Source organism: Hydractinia symbiolongicarpus, chromosome 1 (assembly GCF_029227915.1).
Source record: "Hydractinia symbiolongicarpus strain clone_291-10 chromosome 1, HSymV2.1, whole genome shotgun sequence".
Classification (NCBI taxonomy): Eukaryota; Metazoa; Cnidaria; class Hydrozoa; order Anthoathecata; family Hydractiniidae; genus Hydractinia; species Hydractinia symbiolongicarpus.
Window position 1 is genome coordinate 25,596,584 of NC_079875.1, and position 24,098 is coordinate 25,620,681.

The window sequence follows — 24,098 nt, forward strand, 5'->3', positions numbered from 1 at the left end:
AAACGCGTCTTTTAAAAGACGTCTTTTCCTACTTCTAAAAGTGGTCTAAAATGCGTCTTTTAAAAGACGTTCGATTTTTTATATGGAAAATTCGATTTAAAATAACGGGGGTGTTCGCAAACTTAGTTAGCATGTTTATTTTGTAGGAAATCAATTTTTCACGAAATTGAAAGTGGTAATTGTCACTTTTAATTATTTTTAAATACTAATGTATTTTGGCGACCCTTCATAATACGTTTTTATTTCATTACGTCGTAATTTTGTTTTCCTGCACCCCCTGACGGATATTCTTTGACACTTGACCATTGGAACACTCAATAAAAATTGGCGGTAGTTTCATGAAAGCATCTGCGGGATACCGGTCGTTTAAAAAGTAAGTATTTTTGTTTTGTGATTCTCGGAATAGAGTACAGCGGTTTTTAGTACTAAGTCTAAAGGTCAAATTCGTGTTCGGTTTCCCTGGACACAAAAAGTCGGTCCCGGCCATCTTTTACAGAAAGATGGCGATATGTAAACAAGCAAACCCAGCTAGCCAGCCAGTAGTCAAAAAAAAGGACAAAGACTGGAAAGAAAATATTAAAGAAATCAAATTTGTTTTCTGGTTTTGGTGTTTAATGAAGGAACCGTTATTTTTATTCTATATGCTTTTATTTTTAGACAAAAACTATTTCTTTTAACCTTGAAAGAAATTGAGAAAATGTATATATTTTGTTTTTGTTATACACTGCTGAAGCTAGCTAATTAGTTATTAGGTAGCACCTAGCTATATAGGACGCTAGCTAACTTCAAGCTAAATGGAAAATACTGTCTAATTTTATCTTTATCTAACTCTAATCCTAACCCTGTCTTATTGCTCTTCGGTACAAACTGTCAATGGAAGCTCTGCCCTCCGCCTTTCTTCCTTTACCAGTCAATCAACAAAGTCAATTTTTCATATTTACCATTCATGACACTGTCCAGGTGTTTCAGAGTGATTTTAATCTGCAGAAAGTTCAGTTATGCCATGTTTACATAATATCAACATACATAAAGAGACCACATAACTAAAAACTAATTATATTTTGGTGTCATTAATGAAAACATGTTTTGGTAAAATAAAATTTATATATATATACATTTTGTTTTTTAAATTTGAAACAAACCTTCAACTAAATTTTCAGATACTGTCACTTTGGGCAATGAATGATTCCCGTCTCCGCAAAGAAAGGAGATTGGTTAATCAAAAAGTTGACGAGATTTTAAACGGTGAAGATAGTGATCAACATGACCTGTTAAGCAATCCTTCTGACAATGAAAATGATAGATGTATCAGTTGTGATGACGAGCCTTTAGATTCCTCATTCTCATCAAATGAAAATGAAATTCTGTATAACAGTCTGGATACAGTGACCAATCCAGAATCATTAATTTTATCTGACATTTCACGATGGGCAGCTAAAAGTGGATGTTCCAGAGAGTGTTTAAATCAACTTTTGTTGATATTACGTAAACATGGCATGACTGAACTTCCTGCAGATAGTAGAACTCTACTTGAAACACCACGTCATGTCGAAACTGCTCATAAATGTGGTGGAATTTATTCTTATGTTGGTATTGTTAAACAAGTGAAAAAGATGTTAAAACTTCACCACTGTCTTATGAATGAAAACAATCTTTTTTTGACAGTAAACATAGATGGCCTTCCTTTGTCAAAGTCATCTCAATCACAGTTATGGCCGATCCTTGGTTCGTTGAACAACTCTGACAGTGTTTTTGTTATTGCTCTCTATCATGGCACCTCAAAGCCCAATTCTACAAATGAATTTTTGGAAGATTTTTTAAACGAAGTAAATTTTCTTCAGATAAATGGCCTGGAAGTTGAGGAAAAAACATTTCAATTTTTTTTAAAAGCATTTGTATGTGATGCACCGGCAAGAGCTTTCTTGAAGTGTGTAGTCAGTCATACTGGGTATTATTCATGTGAGAGGTGTAATATAAAAGGCCAGTATATTGACAACCGAGTAGTATTTCTTCATGATGGTTCAGAAATAGCAAGGAACGATCAACATTTTAAACAATTTTTATACCATCCACACCAGAAATGTATCAGTCCATTAGTCTCTCAGCTTAATTTTGATTGTGTGTCAAAGTTTACATTGGACTATATGCACCTTGTGTTGTTAGGAGTGATGAAGCGTATGTTGCAGTTCTTAACTAAAGGGCCACTTCAAATCAGGTTATCATCTAATCACATCTCACAAATTTCTTCTCGCTTGAATAATATTTCTGGTTCTATGCCAACAGAATTTAATCGTCAACCAAGGCCCTTACGTGATCTTCCATACTGGAAAGCAACTGAATTCAGGCAGTTTTTGCTATATCTTGGTCCAGTTGTTTTGAAAGGGATTGTTTCTCATAATGTGTATGAACACTTCCTTGGTCTTCATATTTCAATGAGCATCCTTCTAAATGATTCTAGTCAATCTCGTTATCGACTTTTGGGTTATTGTCGAGAATTATTACTCTGGTTTGTCAGTAAATCAAAAGATGTTTATGGAAGAAAATTTATCTCTTACAATGTCCACTCATTGATCCACTTATGTGACGATGCTGAAAATTTTCAAAGTTCCTTAAACCACCTATCAGCTTTCAAATTTGAAAATTATATGCAGGTGTTGAAAAAAAATGTTAGAAGTAATAATAACCCGGTTGCCCAAGTTATCAAACGAGAAAGTGAATTGTCTTCTTTGGTTGAAAAGTCTAAACCCACCCCATTCATCTCTGCTGATCACCTGAAAGATTCTTGTTTTTTACTTGAATCAGGAAAGTTTTGTGTTGTTAATGAAGCTCACAAACATTCTAACCAAATAATTGGGACAGTTTTAAAACCTTGCAGCCTTGGAAGTATTTACAAATCACCAGCAGAATCATCTTTGTTAAATATCTTTTTTGTTGAAAAGATTACTGGTAAACGAAAAGAATTTCCAAAAAACATGTTGAAAAGAAAAGTTGTTTGTTTACCACACCGAAATGGTTTTGCTCTTTTTCCTTTTCTACACGAATTTGAAAAAACAAAGTATTAGAACTTACTTGTTATTCATGTTTGGCTTTACATTGCTTAATATGAAAAAGTGCATAAAGCATATAACTGTATATATATATACTATATTTATATGTTTTTACATTTTTACAAATTAATAAGTTTCTCTTTTGTGATTATTTGTTGAGCAAATTGTGTTTTCTTTCCGATTGAGCAACTTTTAGGAACGAAATTCTAGTTTGAGTGAAAAGCCATTATATACTTTAGGTACTTACACAAAAATTAGTGTATTTTGTTGTAACTCAAGTTGACCTCTACTATTTGGGATCCATTTTACATAATTTTTCAGTTGATATAGTTGAAAAGGTTACATCTTGTTACATATTGTGTGTACAATATATTATAATTACAAATAAAAATAAACGGTGTCGTCCTTCTTTCTTTAAATTACACGCTATTTTGTGTGCCCGTTGCACAACACTTTTCTGGCGGACAGACAAAATACGGCTATTATTATAGAGATAATAATAATAGAGTTAGTAACAATCAAGACTCAGCTAGTATAAATTTAATCAATGAATTGATTTCTCAATTTCTTTCAAGGAGCAATCATTTTGTTTAATGATGCATTAAACTCTTAAAAAGAAAGACTTTTGCATTACCTTTTTTTAATTTTTTTGCTTATTCTTTATTATTTTTTCATAGATTTGGTAGCAATGAGTCATCAATGTGTTGAGTTTATTGATCGAGGCAGGACACAGATGTTGACTATCCCAAACGAGTGGATCAGTGGAGACAAGTTTTTTTGGCCCAATAAAAGTGTATATGAAGCAGGCAAACTCTTCAAAGCCAAAACACTCCCAAAAGATGATTGGCAAAGATATAAGATTACCAGGATCTTAAAAAACGGTATTTATAAATTAAATTTTCAAGATGTTGTGATATCCTTAACAAAATAAGACAAATAATTTTCAAGTTTATAAATATATATATTGTTTTCGTTTTTAGGTAATGAAAGTGAATGTAATGCTGTGTCAAGCAGTATATCTGATAACGATGAATCAGAAAGTCCAGGTGTGTAAATCTTGTTTTTCCAAAGCCAATTTTATATCCATGCTTTTTAAACATGGTGTAATGTTTACTTCTAAAATTTTACTTGTAGTTTATAATGATTTGCTTCCCCAAACCTCGGAGTTAGCATTGCCAATTATTCCATCATTTTCTCCTCCAAAGAAAAAACAGCAGTAAGTATTGTCAAGAAATAAATATTAAAGTATGTATGAAAAAACAAGCGCTAAACCGAAAGAGTTTCTATATATATATATATATATATATATGGATGAATTCTTAAGATAATAAAAAGTTTTTCTATAGCAATTGAACAATCTAAAAGGCTAGTATTTTTTTATACATACTGTATATTGAGACATATTTTACATGTCTTAGTGATTATAAAGAATTAACTTATTCTTCAGCCTTGCTAACGATGTGTCATTCGAAGTTCCTGACACACAGAATCTGAGTTTTTTGAACTTGTGCAATGTGGATAACAGGTAAATAAGATTATTTATTATATTGTGATTGTTTAACACCCTGTCTATAAAAAACTTGTTAAGGATTCAATTTCATTGGCATTATTGTTTACTTTTAATAGTTCGGCTTTCAATAATCTGTCATCAATATTGACACATCAGCCTTGCTTTGAAGAAAGTGGAAACACGTACGTTTTTGATTTAATTATTTTATTCGTTGTGTGATAATATGTTTGTAATGTGAAAATGTATGTGTAATGTTTTATTGAGTTTTTGGGTCATTCTGAAGATTAGTTTCCGAATTTTTATAGCTCTCAAAGTTCATCAAAAAAACCATCATTAGACTCGTTACAAGGTATAACTTTTCTTTGTAATCTTTGTAAACGTCCAATACTATGTTTTTAATTTTCCTTTGTTTAAATGGGTTTGTTACATTTTATATACAATTTAGAAACATGCAATCAGATTCTGGAGAATCAAAAGAAAATGTGCAGGTACCTTGTTCGCCTGGAAAGGCGAATAGATGGTATGGAAGGGCAAAACCAGGTACCAGTTGACAAAAGGCCTCTGGTTCAAATTGACAACAGGGAAGAACTTGAGCTTTGTGAGGAACGTTTGGGAAATCCTGAAGACTTCACGGCAATGGTGAGGTTTTTATTAGCCTGATATCCCATTTTAACATTGAATGATATTTTTATTATTTGATCATTATCATTTAATGTCGACATCATGACTCAAATCGGAAAGCAATGTAAAATTGTTCAGTTTTAACTTTATGACTTTAAAAATAAACATCTGTTTATCGATAAACGCATTGGTGGGAACCAGGCTTTAGTGATTTTATTTATATTCTTAATTTTGAAACTAGCATTATTGTAATACCTTTAATTTACACAATCTAGTTTATCTTTTTAGAAACAACAAATATCACAAATTGGCGGGGTGGACTACAGAGATGCTGTACGTCTCGCAATGAATAGGTAAAGGTATAATTTTTTCTCCTTAAGGAAATACACTCTCCTTAGTAGTTTATTTCTACTTACCTTTAATTTTAATTTTAATTTTCGTCAGGATCTTCACCACTACATTCATGGCGCAAGCCAATTTAAAAGGCAAGAAAGACAAAGTCCCGCTGGAAGGGAAATTAATTTATAGAATTATAGTAGGTACGTGTATTAGCTGATGTATTACGTTGTTACCCTTCTATGTATGGTGTGTTTTCTCTTAGTTTTTGGATAGAGAGATTGATTGAGAAAGGCACGGTTGATTCAAGTTATAATGTTTTAAGAATGTTCTACTGTGCTACAGTCATTTACAAAAATAATGAGTAAATCGTTTTGCTATTACATAGTATGCAAATGATCGCGTTAGGTTCATTGGTCTATTTCTCAAACATTTACTGACTACGTTTCTATAAAAATCTATTATTTATCTGGAAATAAGCTATTTCTTTCTCTCTAGAATCTGTCAACGAGCGTTTTAAAGATGCGAACGAACAAGAGATGAGACGCATAATTGGAACCAAACTTCGAAACGCTCCCAGTCAAAGGATCAGGGACATAAGGGGTACCTTAAATGTATAAATTTCCAAAAAACAAATAAAAAGCCCTTTCGACTTACCTCATTTATGAATGTCATTTATACATTTAATATATCTCTTTTTGTTTCTTCTGAACAGACTTCCTTATTATTTCCAATATTTATTTTGTTTATTTCGGCCTTGCAAGCGTTACGACGAATTTCAACTACTAGCAACTTTCACAAAATTTTTAAGGTGACTCTTTCATATGGCCTAAGCTCAATATGCTTAAGATTTTTTCGACTAGAGTTCCAATTTATGCTTTAAATAGCATGGATAAGTTCACAAGTAGAATTCGTATTACAGATTATTGTAATGATCACAATTTGTAAATATGAATATATAAATGAATTGTATAGTGTTGATTATTAATAATATTTTATTTATTTATTTCCGGTTATATTTAAATTATATTTATGTAATTATAAAATATATTTATTGTACGAGTTTGATATAAAAAGTTCAAAATATTTTTATCGCAAAATATTTGTCGTCTTTCATGTCGTTATTTCTGCAATTTATTAAAAATGTACGTTTTAAAACGTTAACGTAAACGTCTTAAATTTATTTTATCAAATGCCTACAAAAACAACAAAAACAAAGGAAGACGTCTTAGATAGATAAAAGAAGTCTTTGTCAAGATGCATTTAAGAAGTTGCATTTAAGATGCATTTTAGTCGCTTCTACATCTGTAAAAGGTCTAAAAGGCGTCTTTAAAAAGACGCGTCGTAATAGTTTTTCTTAAAAACGTCTAAAAGAAGTCTTTGGGAAGATGCATTTAAAAAGTTGCATTTAAGATGCATTTTAGTCGCTCCTACATCTGTAAAAGGTCTAAAAGACGTCTTTAAAAAGACGCGTCGTAAAAAAATTTCTTTAAAACGTCTAAAAGACGTCTTTGGAAAGACGTCTTTTAAAAGATGTCTAAAAGAGATCAGCATCTCCTTCCATGCTATCACTTCGGTGTTGTAACGAAAGTCGTTCAGGAAGATAACCTCGCTGTTTTCAACTCCGAGCCATGCGTACTTGTCATTAGCCGGACTGCAAAACGTTTTGTAGATTTTTTGCAAGGGAGACAGTAAAAACGTTTTCCCACAATTTTCCGGGCCCGTTATAAAGATATTTCGAAATTTTCCTCTGCCCTTCGTTAAAAGATTTCGAACACTGGCAGCAAAAACTAGGGGGTTGATGCTGTTGTTAAACAACACCTCCATCGCACATTGTAACCACTGCGAATTGCAGCCGCTCACACATGGACTCTCTCTCGCCTTCGTCAACAACTCCATTCGGGTCAACGAATCCCTCTGCAAATCAACTTTCGCACTGTTCATGATCCACGCATTATGTACCAATTCGGACAAACTTTTCTTTGAACGCGGCATAACAAAGTTTGCTAATTCCTTATTGCCTGCGTTCAGTCTCTCATTGGCAACGCTAAACAAAGACTTCACTGTTTTTATATTATGTGCAATGATAAACTCGCCTACTTCTAAATGTGTCAACCGTGCAACCTTAGCTTTTTTGCTCATGTTGTGTTCATTATTGTTATGTTTATCGGTGTTGTTTGCACCATTTTGTTTAGATAGTTTATGTTTTTGACGATACGACTTTATACATAGTTTTGTTCTGGGAGAGCCGATATTCTCTAGGTTGGGATGTCCTTCGCTTTTATAAACATCACGATCAGTTTTACATACATACTTGTACGCACTATAGTAACTGTCGTGTGAATCTGAAAAGTGTAGGACTTGGCCGTGTGACTGCGACACTTGGTTTTTCACGCTCTTCCATCGCTTAGGTCCTGTTTATTTAACACTCATGTGGTAGTGCTCCCCGCTGTCCTGGTGCTGCTCTAGACAACAGGCCCAGTAGTCAACCTTCGCTTGTCCAAAGCCCGAATTAAAATAGTTTGCAACGCATCGTCCGAAGCTTTCTCGTGTTGGAAATTTTGTTTTGTTCACCTGACTGCATGTTATTAAATAGGTCCTTCGTGCGGCTCGGTCACCTACAGAACTTTGTGTGAAATCAACCTGGTTGTTTTCGGCCATTTCGCGCTCTTAGTGTTGACGTGTGTGTGTCTATACAAGACAATCTAAAATTACCAAAAGGAGCAGTTACAGGCGTAGCCACTACACACTGTAAGACTACAATCTTAGGTTGTTTTATCAAACTAGGGAAAATATGTAATATATTAAATGAGCTATGTTACAAGTAGAAGCTATGAGACCTTTTATTTAGCTATATATTTTATATTTTACAGTTTCTTTGGTTCGTATAGCAGTAGCTAGTATTTCTCTGCTCTAATGTAAACAAACATGAATATATAAAACGGCTATGTTCTTTTACCTACGGAACTGTTTATTTCACGCTAAAGACCTTGCCTGTACAGTTGCCACCAACTTTACTTACATATTTTTTCAGCTAAATATTAGGAGAAAGGTAGAGCTCATATTTTGTCTAACCGCAGTACAGCCACTAGCCAAACATTCCTTAAAACATGGCTACTGAACACATGTGTGAATTTTATTTCATAAAATCTCCGGCGATCTAATACTGCGTTTCCCAACCTTGCCTCGCTTAACAGAGTAGAGCCCATTCCTCTCCTCCTTTTCTCACTTTGTTCGCTACACGAACGGTCAGAGCTCTTCGTGAATTAAAATAAAAACATTTTAATCCACGAATATCCTACCAAAAATCCAATAAATCTTTGTAATATGGAACAACAAGATAATATTGTCAATGAAGAGTCTAATGTCACCGAGAGTTTTGAATTAGAAGAACAAAATAATGAAACTGCTGGAGACTCTAATGAGCCAGCATGTGAGCCAGCTGGAGAAAACTCGTTTTACGAGCCAGCTATGAGAGAGGAGGAGGATGTATCTCCAGGGCGAAAGGTAAGGTCTTCCAAAAAGAAGTCCAAAAAAGGGAGGAAAAGAAAAAGATCTCCATCCTCCTCCTCGTCTTCTTCTTCAGATAGCTCTTCAGATGAATCAGGAGAGGAAAACAAAATGGTAAAACGATTTAAAATAGTTCCCAAAACAGAGGAACACAAGTAGAAACTCCCAACTGGGATGGCAGATTATGCCAACCAGCATTTTCAGAATTATATTCCTGAAAAGGATTTAGAGGAGGGATTGTTAGCAAAAATTCCAGTTCCTTCAAATTTAAATGATGTAAAAAAACTGGACGACTTTGTGAAGGACTTGCTATGCAACCAAACAGCGTCACTTCACATGGATAATACGATGGAAAAATTTCAGAATAAAATCCTTCAGGTTATGGGGCCCCTTTCCAGATTGTGGAAAGGGTTAGAGGACATTCGTAAGAGTGTGGGTCCCGTAAATGTACCTATAGATCAGTTTACGACACTCGTGGAGCAGTCGACAATTTTGCTGGGCCAGGCATCCACGTCCATTTCATATGCACGTCGCCTTTATGTTTTAAAGGTTTTGGTAAAGGATCCAAGAAAGGCAAAAACATTGTTGAAAGGCTCTACTCTGTTAAGCGAGGCAAGGTTGGGAAACGCAGTATTAGATCTTTCTCCGATTTTATTTATAAAATCGGAATTACTTTGCGGGCGCTTCGCGCCCTTACGTAATTCGAGAATTGGACAAACTATGTCGAATATGTGGATTTCTTCTCCCGAAAAATAAGAACAATATGTTCAAGGTCTCAAACCCTAAGGTGAGTAAAAGAATGTTCATAAACATTGAAAATGACAGAGGCGCTCCACCCAACCAAAATCTGCATGAAGTGCTTCTCTAGACTTGGACAATTGGACTATAAAAAAGCACAAGGGACTTTGAGTTGTTTAAAGAAAATAATTTACAAAGAGGTGGCAAGCCACCGCAATGATGAACTCAACCTGTTAGGTCTTTGGAAACAAGCTATAGGTTGTACTCCTCTAGAGAATATGCCTCCCTTTTTAAATCGTGTTTATATGGTGCATATTCGTCTCGCCCCGGCTACAACGGGAAACTCGGTAAACCGAGATCCCAGGCAATTGATCCGGGATCCCGGTCAAACGGGATGGGTATTTGTCCATGTAAACAGAAAAATCCGGTGGCTAAGTACGGAAAAAGTTTATGTAAGCTTTAGAAGAGCAAGTAATTATCACTATTAATGTAAATCAATGGATATATTTGTTTTTGTATCATAGTGTATTTGTTGAGGACGCAGAATAAGTCGGCAGGTTTTTAGTTTTTTGGAAGAAGTGGAAGCAATATTTTTTTGCAGATGCTACTTACAGGCTCAGCACAACAGACAGATAAATCAGAGAAAACCCCAAACAGTCCCACTTTAAGAACATTTAACCAAAGTTCTGGAACATGTGATAAAGAAAATGCAAGAGCTGCGCTCTGCCTTTCATTACTGGCATTTATTTCATAGAACTGACCCAAGTATCTAACCAACTGTGGGCTTTGTGACAGAGCGATGCGGAAGGTCTTTGGTTTAAACACGGTCCGAGCCATGGCAGAAGCTATAAAAAGGTAGATTTATCGTTTTCGCAGGCGAATAGCATTGCATCTTGAGCAACTGTTGTACTTGCATGCCTTACGTAGCTCTAATGGGAAAGAGAATAGGAGTAATTACATCGCAATATAACTAGCCTTTTAAGACAGAGATGTTAATGAAAAAAGGTGGTTTCGTTCTAAACAATAAGAAGCAACTGGAAAACTTCTGTATTCTCCCCTTCACAGGGATGATGGAAAAGCTTATCGATTTCGGCTGTACTGAAATAAACACCTACGAATTTGGAAACATGAGGATTGGTGAAATTTACTCATGCTTGGGATCTGGCACGTGCCCTTGAGTAAGCATCCCTTGCCTCCTGTAAGACACCAACCACATTCATTGACACCATCCGCCAAAACCAATAACTTTATTAAACGCTGGAAAAAGAAGAGTTGACAACTACAAATGGTATTATTGTTGCTTATACCTAGTGACACAGAGCCCAGGGCTTAGAAAGGTAGACTTGGAACCCAGCTCTTGGTTGTGACTAAGACTGAAAATCAGTACACCTGGAAATAAAAAAGCTTTCAGACCTTAGACATGAACACTTAAAAAATTGTATTGTAATGCTTGGTCTGACCAAAAAACCGCCCCTTAGAAAGGCAGACTTGGAAACCAGTGGCAGCAACCCAGAATACCTTAGGCTCCCAGAAAAAGGTGCTGAATACACTTTCTTGCTTATTACAAGCATGAGTACTGCCCAACTTGGACCTATAACTATTCTCTTAGAAAATCTTAAAGAGAGAAAACAATCCTTCAATCACAAACAATACGATATAAGACAGAGCTAACAACATAAGCAACCTGGTTACAGAACAAACACAAATAGAAAGAATGTATGTTTTAAAAATATACAATATAACAAAGAATTCAATAAAAACCCTCCTGTGCGCTGGAGTCACAAGTTCTGGCGCACAAGAGGTAGCTTTCCACATGTGTTACAGGGCCTCAACACTCAACCTTACACAGGAGGTTGTCATGACAGGACCACACTGTACATAATTTGACTAAGGGTTGAAGGGTTGTCAAGCCTGTAGGGCAAGTTAGTGAACTTGGGCACCTTACTAAACTAGGGTAATAAGTGAGGTCGTTACACCCAAAGACAAGCTGAAAGCAATCCCCCTTGCTAACTTTTAAGTTAGCAAGGGGGATTGCTTTTAAGAGTGAGCTGAACTCTTTATTTTTGTTTTGTAAAAATAGGAGGTAAAAATAATTTAGTTTTCAAATTGACACAATTGTTTTTTCTTTTTGAAAAGACTCAGGAGTAACACATTAGTTTGTTAGAAATGGTGTCGCACGTACCACCTAGAGTTATGATGCAGTCTTGGGGGAAGGCTTTTCAGACGGGTTGCTCTTACAGAAAGTTTGGTTTGTTTCTGTGGCAAGAATTTTGCATTTGGCATTAAAGAATCAACCACCGTTGGTGTGGAGGAAATGGAGGTAAGTCCATCTTGATTCCATTCTCTTGAAGTTCTTGCAATCCAAATACAACATGAGGATTTCATACATACATCAGCAAGGTTACAGCGTTGTGGCGCCGTAGATTAGTGGTTATAGCTCTCATACTCTGTGCGGGAGACAGGGGTTCGATTCCTCTTGACGGCGATTCAACATGAGCGAGTGAATGTTACTATAGCCCTGGGTTAACCCAAGCCATGTTAGGGAAATTGGGAAGATTGCACACTGTGTGGGTCTGTGGGAAGATTGCACACTGTGTGGGTCTGTTAAATGTTGCCGGAAGTTGTCTAGTAGAGCGCTGGCTCTAATTGGGTCTGTGTAGCTCAAAATGAGCATTAAATACTCTAGGACTCTTTATCTAAGCCATGGCTCCTCCAGGAAATAAAAGACAGGGTATATCCCTCGATTTTGTGAGCCTAGCCATATCAAATATGCACATCTAACTGTCTAGGTTACGCATAGCTCGGAAAGTTTTGTTGCTGTTCAACCCTTATCTTTTTAGAAACAGTGAGGCTGATTAGGAGATCTTCACAAGAAACCACTCCATCTTCCTACTAACCAAAAAACACCACTGGTATTGTGATGACTAATAAGCCAAAACAATAAGTCTTTTTCATTGACCTCTTTAACCCTTAAAATAGACAATACACGAATATTATTCATGATGAAAAATGTACAAATATGACATGCATTTTGGTAATTTGGATTCTGTTAGTCAAGAGGAAAATAATTTACAAAGAGGTGCCTAGCCACCGCAATGATGAACTCTACCTGTTAGGTCTTTGAAAATAAGGTAGAGGTTGTACTCCTCTAGAGAAAAAGCACAATTCTTCCTTTTTATCAGGACTTAATTAAAAAAAATTAAAAATTAAAATGACACAACACATTAGAAAAGATGAACAGAACTTTATCCAAGGGCAGGTAGGTTTCGACCCATATTTCTGAACCTAGGTTGCTATTTATCGACCAACGTGGTGAATTTAATGGTGGTGGACCAACAGTTCACCACATGTTAATTGCGGTTCCTGAAGTAAGTACTTATACCTTGTTGAGAGGCTTGGCTTTGATTGCATTTAGTATTCAAGTGTCAACAAAGATGGCTACTAGCATCATTGAAGGATATACTTTAGAAACTCAATGTTATTCCAAATCTAGAATGGTAGACTATTGAAAAGGGTGGTTACAAGGCATGGACACTAGGGGCCCTCAAGGTAACTAACCAATACTGTTGTAAATCCAGGCCCCTAAGATTGCCTTGCCTACCTATAAAATGGGAGCAGCTAAAGTCAACTAGTTTCCATCATCACATTTTGCTAATAGTTTGGTTTTAAATCTCTGTACTCAAAGTTCTCATTATGGCTCCGAAGCAGCAGCAGAAGACTACGAAACGTAAGCAAAATACCTCTTCTGTCAATGCTATAACTGTGAATGAGTTAGAGAACTTGCTATAAGCATTATGGAGAGCGCCAATAAAGACCACGCGCATCCAGTGAATACGGAGAAAAAGGAACCTGCTGTTGTTTCGAACGATGTTGTTGATTTTAATGCCCTAGAAAATAATGCTATACCTGAGGAAGTGATAAGTAGCAATGACGAAGAAAAAACAGGTACGTGGACTGTAACCCCCATAAAAAATTATCAGAACGAAGGCCCCAATGCTTCATCATTTGTTGAAAGAAGTCCAGCTTTTGGGGTGGTGGGAAAGAAAAAACGGAAACTGTCTTCCCTTAAACTGAGACGCCAAAAAATCTCAAATTCAAATTTCAACCCAAAAGCATTTGCCGATGAAATGAAATCATACCTAAAAAATGAACTTGCAACTTTTGCCAAGACTCAGCAGTTTACCTCTGCTAACGCTGTAAACAAGCAAATTTCGTCGCCGTTAAGTCCGCCATCTTTGTCCCCTATCGTTAGTTCTTTTCCGGCTCCCGGTTCTCTGGAACCAACATCAACCAATGATGGCGTGTTGGTAGCGGGTATGTCCAATATTGCCCCTGCGTGCGAGTCTGCTCCTCCAGTTCTTTTGCTTCCTCCGCTTCTCTTGCTCCCTCTGGAAGCTCATTGCCTGCTATCCCCAAGCGAGTTTAGGAAAAAATTAGGACAGGTGAATATGTCAACTTCGATCTTCTTTTGTCTCCTGGCCTGAATTCTTCTTCATCTGCCCTTTCCTTCCTGGCTATGGACGATGCAGGAGAGTTTGATTTAAGAATTGGGGAGATGGATGGTAGGCCAACTGTGTCGCTTAATCAAAAAAGCTTTAATAAGTCTAGGGTTAAGGACTTCCATTCTTGGTGTTTGGCATGGTCAAATTATTTTATGTGTCTGTTGCATTATCCAGCTAGCAGGTTTGGCTCACATTGCTTTACCTGCCGGAAAGAGGGACATTTTGCCAGCAACTGCCCCTCTGGTTCTCGGCAAACTGGGGACACAAGGTTTCGGAATGCCTCCCGCTCGTGGGGTAATGGACAGCGGGCAGGTTGGTGTTACAGATACAATAACGGCCTACCTTGCAGAGAAGATACTTGCCACTTCGTTCACAGATGCACTTTGTGTGACAGGATGCACCCATCCCCCCGCTGTTCACTCTGGCGCTCTGCACCAAGTCCCAAGTAATTTTTTTCCAGTTGTAAGGCCTGTTTCCACACCCATCAATGTGAATATTTTGGAGTCCTTGCTTGCAGGACACCCAAATAGATTAATTGTAAATTTTATTGTTTCCGGCTTTAAATTTGGTTTTAAATTGGGTTTGACTGCTCACTAGCCTCTAGTGATTCTAACAATAAGTCTTCGGTGATCCATGCTCATAAGGTATCAGGAGCAATTTCAAAAAAGTTGGATCGTGGGCATACAGTTGGACCTTTTGATTTACCACCGCTTCCAGGTTTCCACTGTTCGCCTCTGGGTGCAGCACCCAAAAAAGATGGTACTGTAAGGGTGGTCTTAGACCTCTCATCACCCAGAGGCTCCTCAGTAAATGATGGCATATCGAGAGAGGATTACTCAGTCTCATATTCATCCTTTGATGATGTGGTAGAGATGGTCAAAAGAATGGGCAAGAATTGTTACATGGCAAAACTTGATATCAAACACGCCTTTAGACTCTGTCCAGTCCATCCTGATGACTGGCATCTACTAGGATATAAGTGGCAAGGGAGGTATTTTTTTGATGTAGTTTTACCATTTGGTGGACGCTATTCGCCTTACATATTTAATACTTTTGCAGATTTATTAAACTTTATCTTACATTTTGTAGCAATGATCAATGAGTTACTGCATTATCTTGATGACTTCATTACTGCGGCGTTACAAAAAAATGAATGCCAGTATTTGGTTGACCTCATCAAGAATGTCTTTAAGGTTATTGCACTCGATAAAGTAGTGGGTCCATCTCAGGTTATAACCTATCTGGGCATACAAATTGACACTGTTAATTTTGTAATACGTCTGCCTTAAGATAAGTTTGATGCCTTGATGGTCACTTTAAAAGGGTGGCTCACCAAGAAAAAATGTAAGAAGAGGGAGCTTTTGTCTCTTATAGGCTCACTTTCATTTGCCTGTAAAGTGGTAAAATGTGGCCGTATCTTCCTACGGCGCTTGATTGATCTAGCATCTACGGTTAAACACTTAAATTACCACATCACTATCACCTCTGAATCTAGGAAGGACATCGAGTGGTGGTGTGCATTTCTTCCAACGTGGAACGGAATAGCTATTATTCACACAGAAACTCTCTACTCATCGTCCCTTCAGTTGTTTACTGATGCATCAGTTATTGGGCTCGGTGGATTTTATGGTGGGAAATGGTTTTCAATAGAATTAGGCCATGCCCTGCAGCATAGCATTTCCTATTATGAGTTACTGGCAATTGTTGTGGCTGTTTTTTGTTGGGGTGTTGAATGGAGGAATAAACAAGTCATAATTTTCACAGATAACCAGGCTGTTGTTCAGATATGGTGTAGCGGCTCATGTAAATGCCCACACATCATGAACTTGGTCAGGAAATTGTTTTTCTTTCTTGCACAACGTAACATAAACTTGTTGTTACGTCATATTGAGGGTCAGTTTAACGTTTATGCAGATCTTCTTTCTCGCTTACAGGTGCAACTATTCAAGACCAAGTGTCCAGACGCACTAGCAGAACCCTCTCCATTACCTCAATCAGTGTTGGAAGTCTTGAAGACGAACTGAGGTGTTACTTTACTGCTGCTCTTGCTCCAAACACTAGACGAACTTATTTATCTGGCCACCGTAGTTATGTTCGTTTCTGCAAAAGCCTGCATATCGCACCATATCCTGCAGTTGAACCCACCTTGCAACTCTATGTTACCTTCCTAGCTCGCTGCGTTACATATAACACTATTAAAGTGTATTTATCCGCAATTCAATACCAAAGTGTAGTCCTTGGCTTCTTCACACAAATTTATACAATGCGTCGCCTCTACTATGTCGTGCGTAGTATTCGCAGATCACACCCACATCAACGTTTAAGACGTCTACCAATCACCCCCGTTCATTTGCGGGATATGCTGCGATTTGTTGGCCAATCAGGGTTGAAGCCTATAGATAAACTATTGTGCCGTGCCCTGATCCTACTTGCGTTCTTCGGTCTTCTTCGCGTTTCTGAATATGTGTCACCATCAGTTAAAACATTTGATGCCTCTGTAAATCTCATGGCCACAGATATTATTATTGACTCGGACTCTAACATAGCAACTGTTAATATAAAGTGTTCCAAAACTGATCCATTTTGAATGGGTTTCAAAATTCGCTTGGTTCGTATTGGCGGTGAGCTCTGTCCAGTAGCTGCTTTAGAAAATTACCTTCTCCTTCGCGATACAACGCAAGGTCCATTGTTTGTTTTACATTGCGGCGACTCTGTTACCAGAAAATAAATGTCTTCCTTCATAAAAATTAGTTTACCACTTCACGTTGATCTTAATACACATAGTTTTCGCATTGGAGGTGCTTCTGCAGTAGCGTCATGTGGCATTCCGGACTCAGCTATTAAAATCATTGGGAGATGGTCTAGTGACTGCTATAGACGATATATCCACCTATCTGATAGGGCTATGATAGAATGTTTCTCTCGGATTGCAGGACTCAACGGCATCACGAAAATTTGGTACATTACGTCCACATATTGAATATATAATATTGTTTAGCAGTCTTATCCACACATCTATATGTTTGCTAACTATACCCCTCCTAACACTTTTCAGAGTTCTATTGTCGATTATTTAAAACTTCGCCGCTCACTGTTATCAGCTTCTGCCACTAACAATTGATAGTGCTATTACTGCTATAACTCTAAATTAAAGTACAATCTTTATTCATTGATTTTGTATTATTGACAGCAATTGTAGTTATTATTTGTCAATTTAAAGTTGTGTATTATCAGATTTTGAAGGTTAGCTAATAACATGATGGATCGCAAAATTGTATTATTATTATTATTATTATTATTATTATTATTATTATTATTATTATTATTATTATTATTATTATTATTATTATTATTATTATTAAACATATTTATACAGGTTTACATCTTCAGTATGATATAATATATCTGCACTGTTATCAACGAGTGACCTGTTAAAACAAAAATAAACAAAGTAAACAAAGAGCCAAAAATTGTTTTTTGTTTTTAAACAATATATATAAAATTATGAGAATGTTAGAAAAAAAGAAAGAAAAGAAAATAAGAATCAAATAGCAGACTATGAACAGAAAAATTAGCAAAAATAAGAATTAGGAAAAAATTTGAGTTTAGGATTTAAACTTCACAACATTAGAAATCAGAGAAACAATAGCGTATCTCCGAGACACCCTGTAACGTATAGGATCAAGCTAAGGTAAGTTGCCAAAATCGAATTTGAAAAATAGGATTCTAAATTCACAAAGCCTTGTAGCTACAGGGTATCTCAGCAAAAAAATAATCAAGCTAAGGTAAGGGACCTAGAACTCACTTTGTTTCAAAAACTTTTTAAAATTTATCATACTCTTTTCTTCCCTGATATTAGAGGGGAGACTATTAAAAACTAAAGCTCCTTGATAATTGATGATGAGGTGACAAAACAGCTAGCTGTAATGATATTTCTTGTCTAATGACAGCTGGTTCTACTATAGTTAGAGGTTGCAACCCTCTAGAGATTTTTCAAAAAAGCAAAATCCCCCTTTTTGCAAGGATTTCCTAAAAACATTGACCGTAAAAGGCAGAAAAATACAACAGCGACAGAACACAACACTAAAAAAATAAATATTAAAGCAATTCAAAATGAATTGAATAGGTACAAATGAGATAAATAAAACTTATCATAACGTGAATATCCTTAAACGGATAAATTTAAAATTATTCTTTAGAGAATGTGTTTAAGAAGCAAACAACTATCTGCGCGCCAGGACTTGTGACCCTGGCTGTAGCTTTCCACATGTGTTATGGAGCTCCAACACTTAGCCTTACACAGATAATTGTTGCTGTGGACCTGCCTAATGACAGTACCAGCCTGTCATAACTGGGGTAATATGCGTGGGCGTAACACCACGAAGACCAGATAAGAAAATGTAACCCCCTTGCAAAGCTTCTTCTAAAATAACTAAGGGCAGCAGGATTGTCAATCCTGAAAGCAAAGTGAGCAAACTCTGCCTCCCTACTGGACTGGGGTAATAAGTGGGATCGTTAAACCCAAAGACAAGATATGATATCAAGCCCCCTTGCTGTGCTACTTACATTGTCTCTATACAAAGAGAGGAGTGAGCAAACTCCGGTTTCACGGTGCACTGACCAGCATAAATCAGCTGGGGTAAATAAAACCGCTAGGGTCATGGATTCCCTCCCCCATTTGTTGTGTGACATACAAATAAGCTAACTTCTGGAAAAGAAAAGTATGTATGACGAAGAATTATTCAAGTGGAATGTGTCTACTTGAGAAATACAGCGATCGTTGCATTTGAACCAGGTGTTTTGTTGGTCCTTAATGAAGGCCCAGTAATGACCTGCTTTTAATGTACCTGAGTGGTTAATGGTAGCAACCAAGTTATACTTGTTGTTGAAAGACACATCGTCAGTTGGGTGAGATGCTACCTTTAAGACATGATGTTTTTTAGGCAAGCAATTGACTAACTTGTTGTCTTTAAAAGAAGACCCATTTACTGATGTGTATCTTAACAATTGTACAACAAGGAAGTCGCCGCAATTAGAAATCTGAGTTTCAATTGTGGCCTCTTGATGCGATGAACACTGGGGGCAGAACCACTTGTTGTCACCTAGAAGTTCTTGAGGTTGTAAAAATTTGTTAAAAGAGTCTGCTATTGACTTACACGTTGGTAAAATTAAAATTGAATCCTTTTGCTCCCTGGAAGTGGAGAAACAACAGGATTTGCATGACGTTGTTGTGGTCACAGTTACAGACAGTAGATTGTCAACCAAAGGGGAAGATCCAATAATTTCGTCAAAAACAACTTGAAGGATCTCGGGCACATCTTGTTGGTGATTGTGATAAAACGCGTTATTGTTAAGAGCATGCATTCTGTTTTGCAGTGCTCGTAAGAAATTGGAAGGATCAATTGGTGAACGAGAACGATTCAGTAGTGACATATTTAGGACTATAGACTTTACTAGAGGAGATGACAAAGAGGACTCTGATGGTAATTGAGACCAAAGTCTTGGAAGAACCGTTAATGCTTGCAAAATGGAGTTTGCGTAGCATGTGTTCCCCTTGTTTATCAAACCAGCGTGAACGATGCTCACCTTTTGTTTAAGTTCCTGGCTAAGGTTATGGTGTTCCGTGGGTTTTGGCATGTCAGAGATGGCTGAAGATGGACTTTTAATGGATTTGGTAACAGACGAGGATTTTTCATGAGGTATACTATCCTTTGGTCGTGGCAATGTTGGCGGACTGCAGTGCGTAAGATCTTGTGACCAATGTGGTGAGTCTCGTGCAATCCAAATGCAAAAGGATGCTTTCATGCTTATATCGCCAAGCTTGCGGGCGGTTAAAAACGCAGATTTGCTAGCGAAACCGAGGCTTTTTAGACAGCAAGTTAGAGACCTTGAAGAGTAGCCCCTAGCACCCACTTCTACTGCAAAAAGATGCGGAAACCACCCGTTGCTACGTATTACCTCGACCAAAGGGAAGTATTTGGAAAGCTTGGTGGAATGCCAGGATCCCATGTTTTCCTCACAAGGACAAGTAAGTTCAATAATGATGATGCGCTTAGAACAATTTGAGTATATTACAATGTCTGGCCTGAGGGATGTGATCGCAATATGGCCAGGAAACACAAATCCTTCATTCAGATCTGCTAACAACACCCAGTCACTAGCATGGTGGAATAGACCAGTTGGTTTTGATCTTTTAGCGGAGGAATAACTACCTGCTTTTACAAATGACACTTTAAGGTGCTTTTTCGTTTCCGGGACAACTTCAGATAAAAAACGCTGTAGACTTAACAGGAGCCCGCGAAGCACAGCATCGTGTCGGAAAGTGAACCTTCCTTGTGATAGAGCAACCTTGCAAGCGCCTAAAACATGCGCTGTTGTACATACTTGTTTGGAACATAAGGCACAAGCAGATTCAGTACAAACGTTCCAGCGCTTTAAATTGCTAGGTGAGGGAAGAACATCGTAAGTAGAAGCAAGACAGAAGGAAAGCAAGTGTGGGGACATGGCAAAAATGGACTTCCAAGATAGATCGTTTTTTGTGTAATTTTCCCATCTCGTCCACTGACCCTGCACTTGCAACTGCAATGCTCTACCCATGTTGCCTTCCTCATCGATATCTTTAGCTGTGTTCGATATTAATTTACGATACGCATAGCACTGTTTTGAAATCGGAATTTTGAAAGATTTGTTGATCCCTAGGCCTGCTTTTCCATACTGGGGAGTTCCCACGACTGACTTTATTTTCACCTCTGCCTCTGCTGTTCTTACTGCGTTGTCCACTTTCCACATGCCAACTTTCAAAGTAGGTGCACTGTTAGACACAAGAGGATCTTTGGAGTCGCGTAAAAGTAAATGACCACTTATTTTAGAGCATGTAAGCAATGACGTCAAGCTCTTAATTGGCATTGGACAAGGCGAGCAGGAGCTATATAGGCAAATATTTGACGTGGAATTGTGCATTTTCTAATAAAAGTTGATATCTTCTGCTCCAGCCTTGTAACCCGAGATATTGGAACTTCATAAATAAGAATTGGCCATTGGATTCGAGGAATTAGAAGGTTTGGCAAAATCCATAGTTTTTGGGTCCCTTTGAAACACGAACCGTTTATGATTGTAAGACCGGTTATTAGCTTATTATCTAGCTCGTCGATTGCTTTAGCATCTGAAATCGTACCATCAATAATGCGACCGAGAAAACGAACTGGCGATGAATGGATTGACGGGATGAATGAAGAGAAGTCGGTTTGTGACGAGATGTGAGACACAGAAAAAGGTGTGGAGTTTACAGATCTACCTTTTATAAGGATTATGCTCCTTGACTTACGAGGGCAAAAACTCATGCCAGCCCATTTTAAAGCAGTGACGCACCTGGAAAGGAGGCTTTGAGCTCCACAGACAGAGGATGACATTAGGTTGATATCATCCATAAAAGCTCTGACTAAAGGAAGGGGCACGTTTTTAGAAGTAATATAATTTGGGGCCGGTGCCGCAATAGTGTATTCAAGAATAATGTTTATACCAGCAAGAAACAAAATGATGGAAAGAGTGCAACCTGCAAAAATACCTCGCATATGCTTGTGCCAGTTGCTTGGTGCAGACAAAGAAAACGATTTGCTATATAAACCAACGTAGTATGACTTAATGAATGATATCCAACTCTGAGGGACTCCATACCTTTCCAGTGCAAAAAATATAAGCTTGTGTGGAATTGAAGGATATGCATTTGCAATATCCAGCCATATATTTGCAAGGTGTGATTTGTTGGCCCGGGCCTCTTTAAGTGCAGACCAAACCATTGACATGTGTTCCCAGCATCCTGGGACTTTCTCCATACAACCCTTCTGAACCGACGTGTTAATGAATTTGTTATTATGTATAACGTGAGCTTCTAATCGCCTTGATACAAGGCTAAATAGAAGCTTGCCTTCGACATTTAATAATGCGATAGGTCGAAAGTCTTTAATATTAGACTCCATAGGAGTTTTTGATTTGGGAATATAAACTTCACGAGCACAACGCCATTGAATAGGGACAACACAATTTTTGAAACAAGACTTTTAAAAACATTAAACAAAACAGTATTTACTTTATTACATTTTTTATAAACTTTATAAGGTATCCCATTGATACCTGGGGAAGAGCCATTTCGCCGAGTGCCAAGAACATTCATAAAATCTTCATATTTAAAGAGAGAAACTGGAAACGATTTCAAAAGAGGTGGAGTGGATGATAACCCATCTAGATTACCTAAAGGTACATCATACAATTTGTCTTTAACTGATTCAAGTTTAAAGTTATCCAGCGTTTCTTGTTCGACCCTTAAAACTGATTTGCACTTCGGGTCAAGAAGGTCTTTTCCTGCCTTGTATGGATTGTTCTTAAAGGCGGTCTGGGCTTTTTTGAATTGGTGGCGTTTTTTTCTAGACCTTTCAGCTCGGCGCAATAAAGTTATTCGACCTTTTACATCCGTAAGAAGTTGGTGTAATTCCTTCCTTTGACTTAGGTAGCAGGATGACTGTATTTGACTAGTTAGGGAATTTTTCTCTTTAATTAGATTGATGGATTGAATAGTTCTTCGGCTTTTTCCTGACAGCTTTCTGCCACCCTTATGAACTGAGTGACCAAAGATTTGTGCTGCCTCATTATAAATGGTGTCTTCAAGCAGTTCTACTTTTTCGGACAAGGAATTACACAAATGAAGCTTATTCCAGCTTCCGTCTTGATGATAGGTAAGACTAATTTAGATCTATTTCCTCTGGTGTTAATCGAATGGCTAACCAATTTGTAATTGCTGTCAACAGTAATATCGTTAACGGCTTTGAACACATCAATTGCTACTTTCCGTTTTCTTTGAGTGACGAATGTTGACCAATTCTGGTTGCGGGTTTTGATGATGTGCTTAGCTCTTAGCAAGGACTCAAATTTTCCAATCCATGTTTTATTCATTCCACCAAATATGTCGTAACAGTAAAAGAACAGTGGATGGATCATTGAGTTAAAGATGGTTTCAGCAACATTTGGAGAAATTTTGTAACGTATTTTATATAAAAGTTTGATGCGTGAGGTTATACGCTTGTATGTTTTTTTAAGGTGATGGTTCATGTTAAGGTGAGTATTCAGTTGAATCCCAAGGTATTCGTAATAATCTGGTTGGTTTATATCATTTTGATCGATCACAATATTGACAGAGGCTTGTGGTTTTCGGGACGCAAAGACGACAAATTTTGTTTTGCTCTTTTTTGGATTAAGAATTAGGCAATTTTCCTTCATCCAATCGTGAATGATATTTGCATCCAAATTTATACAATGTTCAATTTCATCCAACGACTTGCTTGATGAATATATGACTGTGTCATCAGCATACATCAATACTCGACAGTGTTTCAATGGGCACGGTAAGTCATTGATAAGAAGAATAAATAGCAATGGACCCAGAATGGAACAACAAGTAAATGCGAGATAAAATGATGAAAAAAATAGTAGGATTGATAAAATTGATTTCGTGGGTCCGTCTTCCAAGAAATGTTGCCTTATAACGTCCCGCAGTAACTGCGGCTTTTTGTCTCTTGCGAAGGAAGTAATATTTTTCGGCCGTTTTAAGGCTATGAGCCATCAGATCCGCAGCTTCTTGGTAATGTCCAGAGCTTGCATCTCGGATCCCGGACTTAACCCCCAGACTATTGATTTGCTTACTTATTGAACCTGATGCCATTTCTTTTCCCGAACTGGAAACGAAGACATTATGGAACTCTAACGATAAATTAGCTTTGCGATTTGTAACAAAGAGTTTAAGATAAGCGTACTGTTCATGATCAAAAGATATGATAGCGGGAC

General features: G+C 37.3%; 3 protein-coding genes across 3 annotated transcripts; 2 read left to right on the top strand and 1 right to left on the bottom strand.

The window, feature by feature from the left end:
- The first annotated feature begins 3,732 nt into the window (after positions 1-3,732).
- LOC130648291 (uncharacterized) lies at positions 3,733-6,175 on the top strand. Its single transcript, XM_057454331.1, has 10 exons — positions 3,733-3,928; positions 4,028-4,093; positions 4,182-4,263; positions 4,495-4,572; positions 4,674-4,739; positions 4,863-4,906; positions 5,003-5,196; positions 5,467-5,531; positions 5,623-5,717; positions 6,013-6,175. Exons 1-10 carry the CDS (start codon positions 3,736-3,738, stop codon positions 6,132-6,134), a joined length of 1,005 nt encoding a protein of 334 aa, XP_057310314.1. The 5' UTR covers positions 3,733-3,735; the 3' UTR covers positions 6,135-6,175.
- A 2,666-nt stretch (positions 6,176-8,841) lies between these two features.
- Positions 8,842-9,183, top strand: LOC130618736 (protein FAM133A-like). Its single transcript, XM_057436387.1, has one exon. The coding sequence runs from the start codon at positions 8,842-8,844 to the stop codon at positions 9,181-9,183; it is 342 nt and encodes a 113-aa protein (XP_057292370.1).
- An 11,968-nt stretch (positions 9,184-21,151) lies between these two features.
- On the bottom strand, positions 21,152-23,630 carry LOC130618902 (uncharacterized). Its single transcript, XM_057436388.1, has 3 exons — positions 23,057-23,630; positions 22,372-22,982; positions 21,152-22,318 (listed from the first exon to the last, which is right to left on the bottom strand). The coding sequence occupies exons 1-3, from the start codon at positions 23,628-23,630 to the stop codon at positions 21,152-21,154; spliced, it is 2,352 nt and encodes a 783-aa protein (XP_057292371.1).
- Between the last annotated feature and the right edge of the window lie 468 nt (positions 23,631-24,098).

Excerpts from the sequence above, each read along its gene's own strand:
- LOC130618736 (XM_057436387.1), top strand. The coding sequence starts at position 8,842 with ATGGAACAACAAGATAATATTGTCAATGAAGAGTCTAATGTCACCGAG.
- LOC130648291 (XM_057454331.1), top strand. The coding sequence starts at position 3,736 with ATGAGTCATCAATGTGTTGAGTTTATTGATCGAGGCAGGACACAGATG. Across the intron at positions 3,929-4,027 it reads TACCAGGATCTTAAAAAACG|GTAATGAAAGTGAATGTAAT; the intron begins GTATTTATAAAT and ends TTTCGTTTTTAG. Across the intron at positions 4,573-4,673 it reads TTGTGCAATGTGGATAACAG|TTCGGCTTTCAATAATCTGT; the intron begins GTAAATAAGATT and ends TACTTTTAATAG.
- LOC130618902 (XM_057436388.1), bottom strand. The coding sequence starts at position 23,630 with ATGTATGCTGATGACACAGTCATATATTCATCAAGCAAGTCGTTGGAT. Across the intron at positions 22,983-23,056 it reads TAACGATATTACTGTTGACA|ACGGAAGCTGGAATAAGCTT; the intron begins GCAATTACAAAT and ends CCTATCATCAAG. Across the intron at positions 22,319-22,371 it reads TCAATGGGATACCTTATAAA|TCTTGTTTCAAAAATTGTGT; the intron begins GTTTATAAAAAA and ends TGTTTTTAAAAG.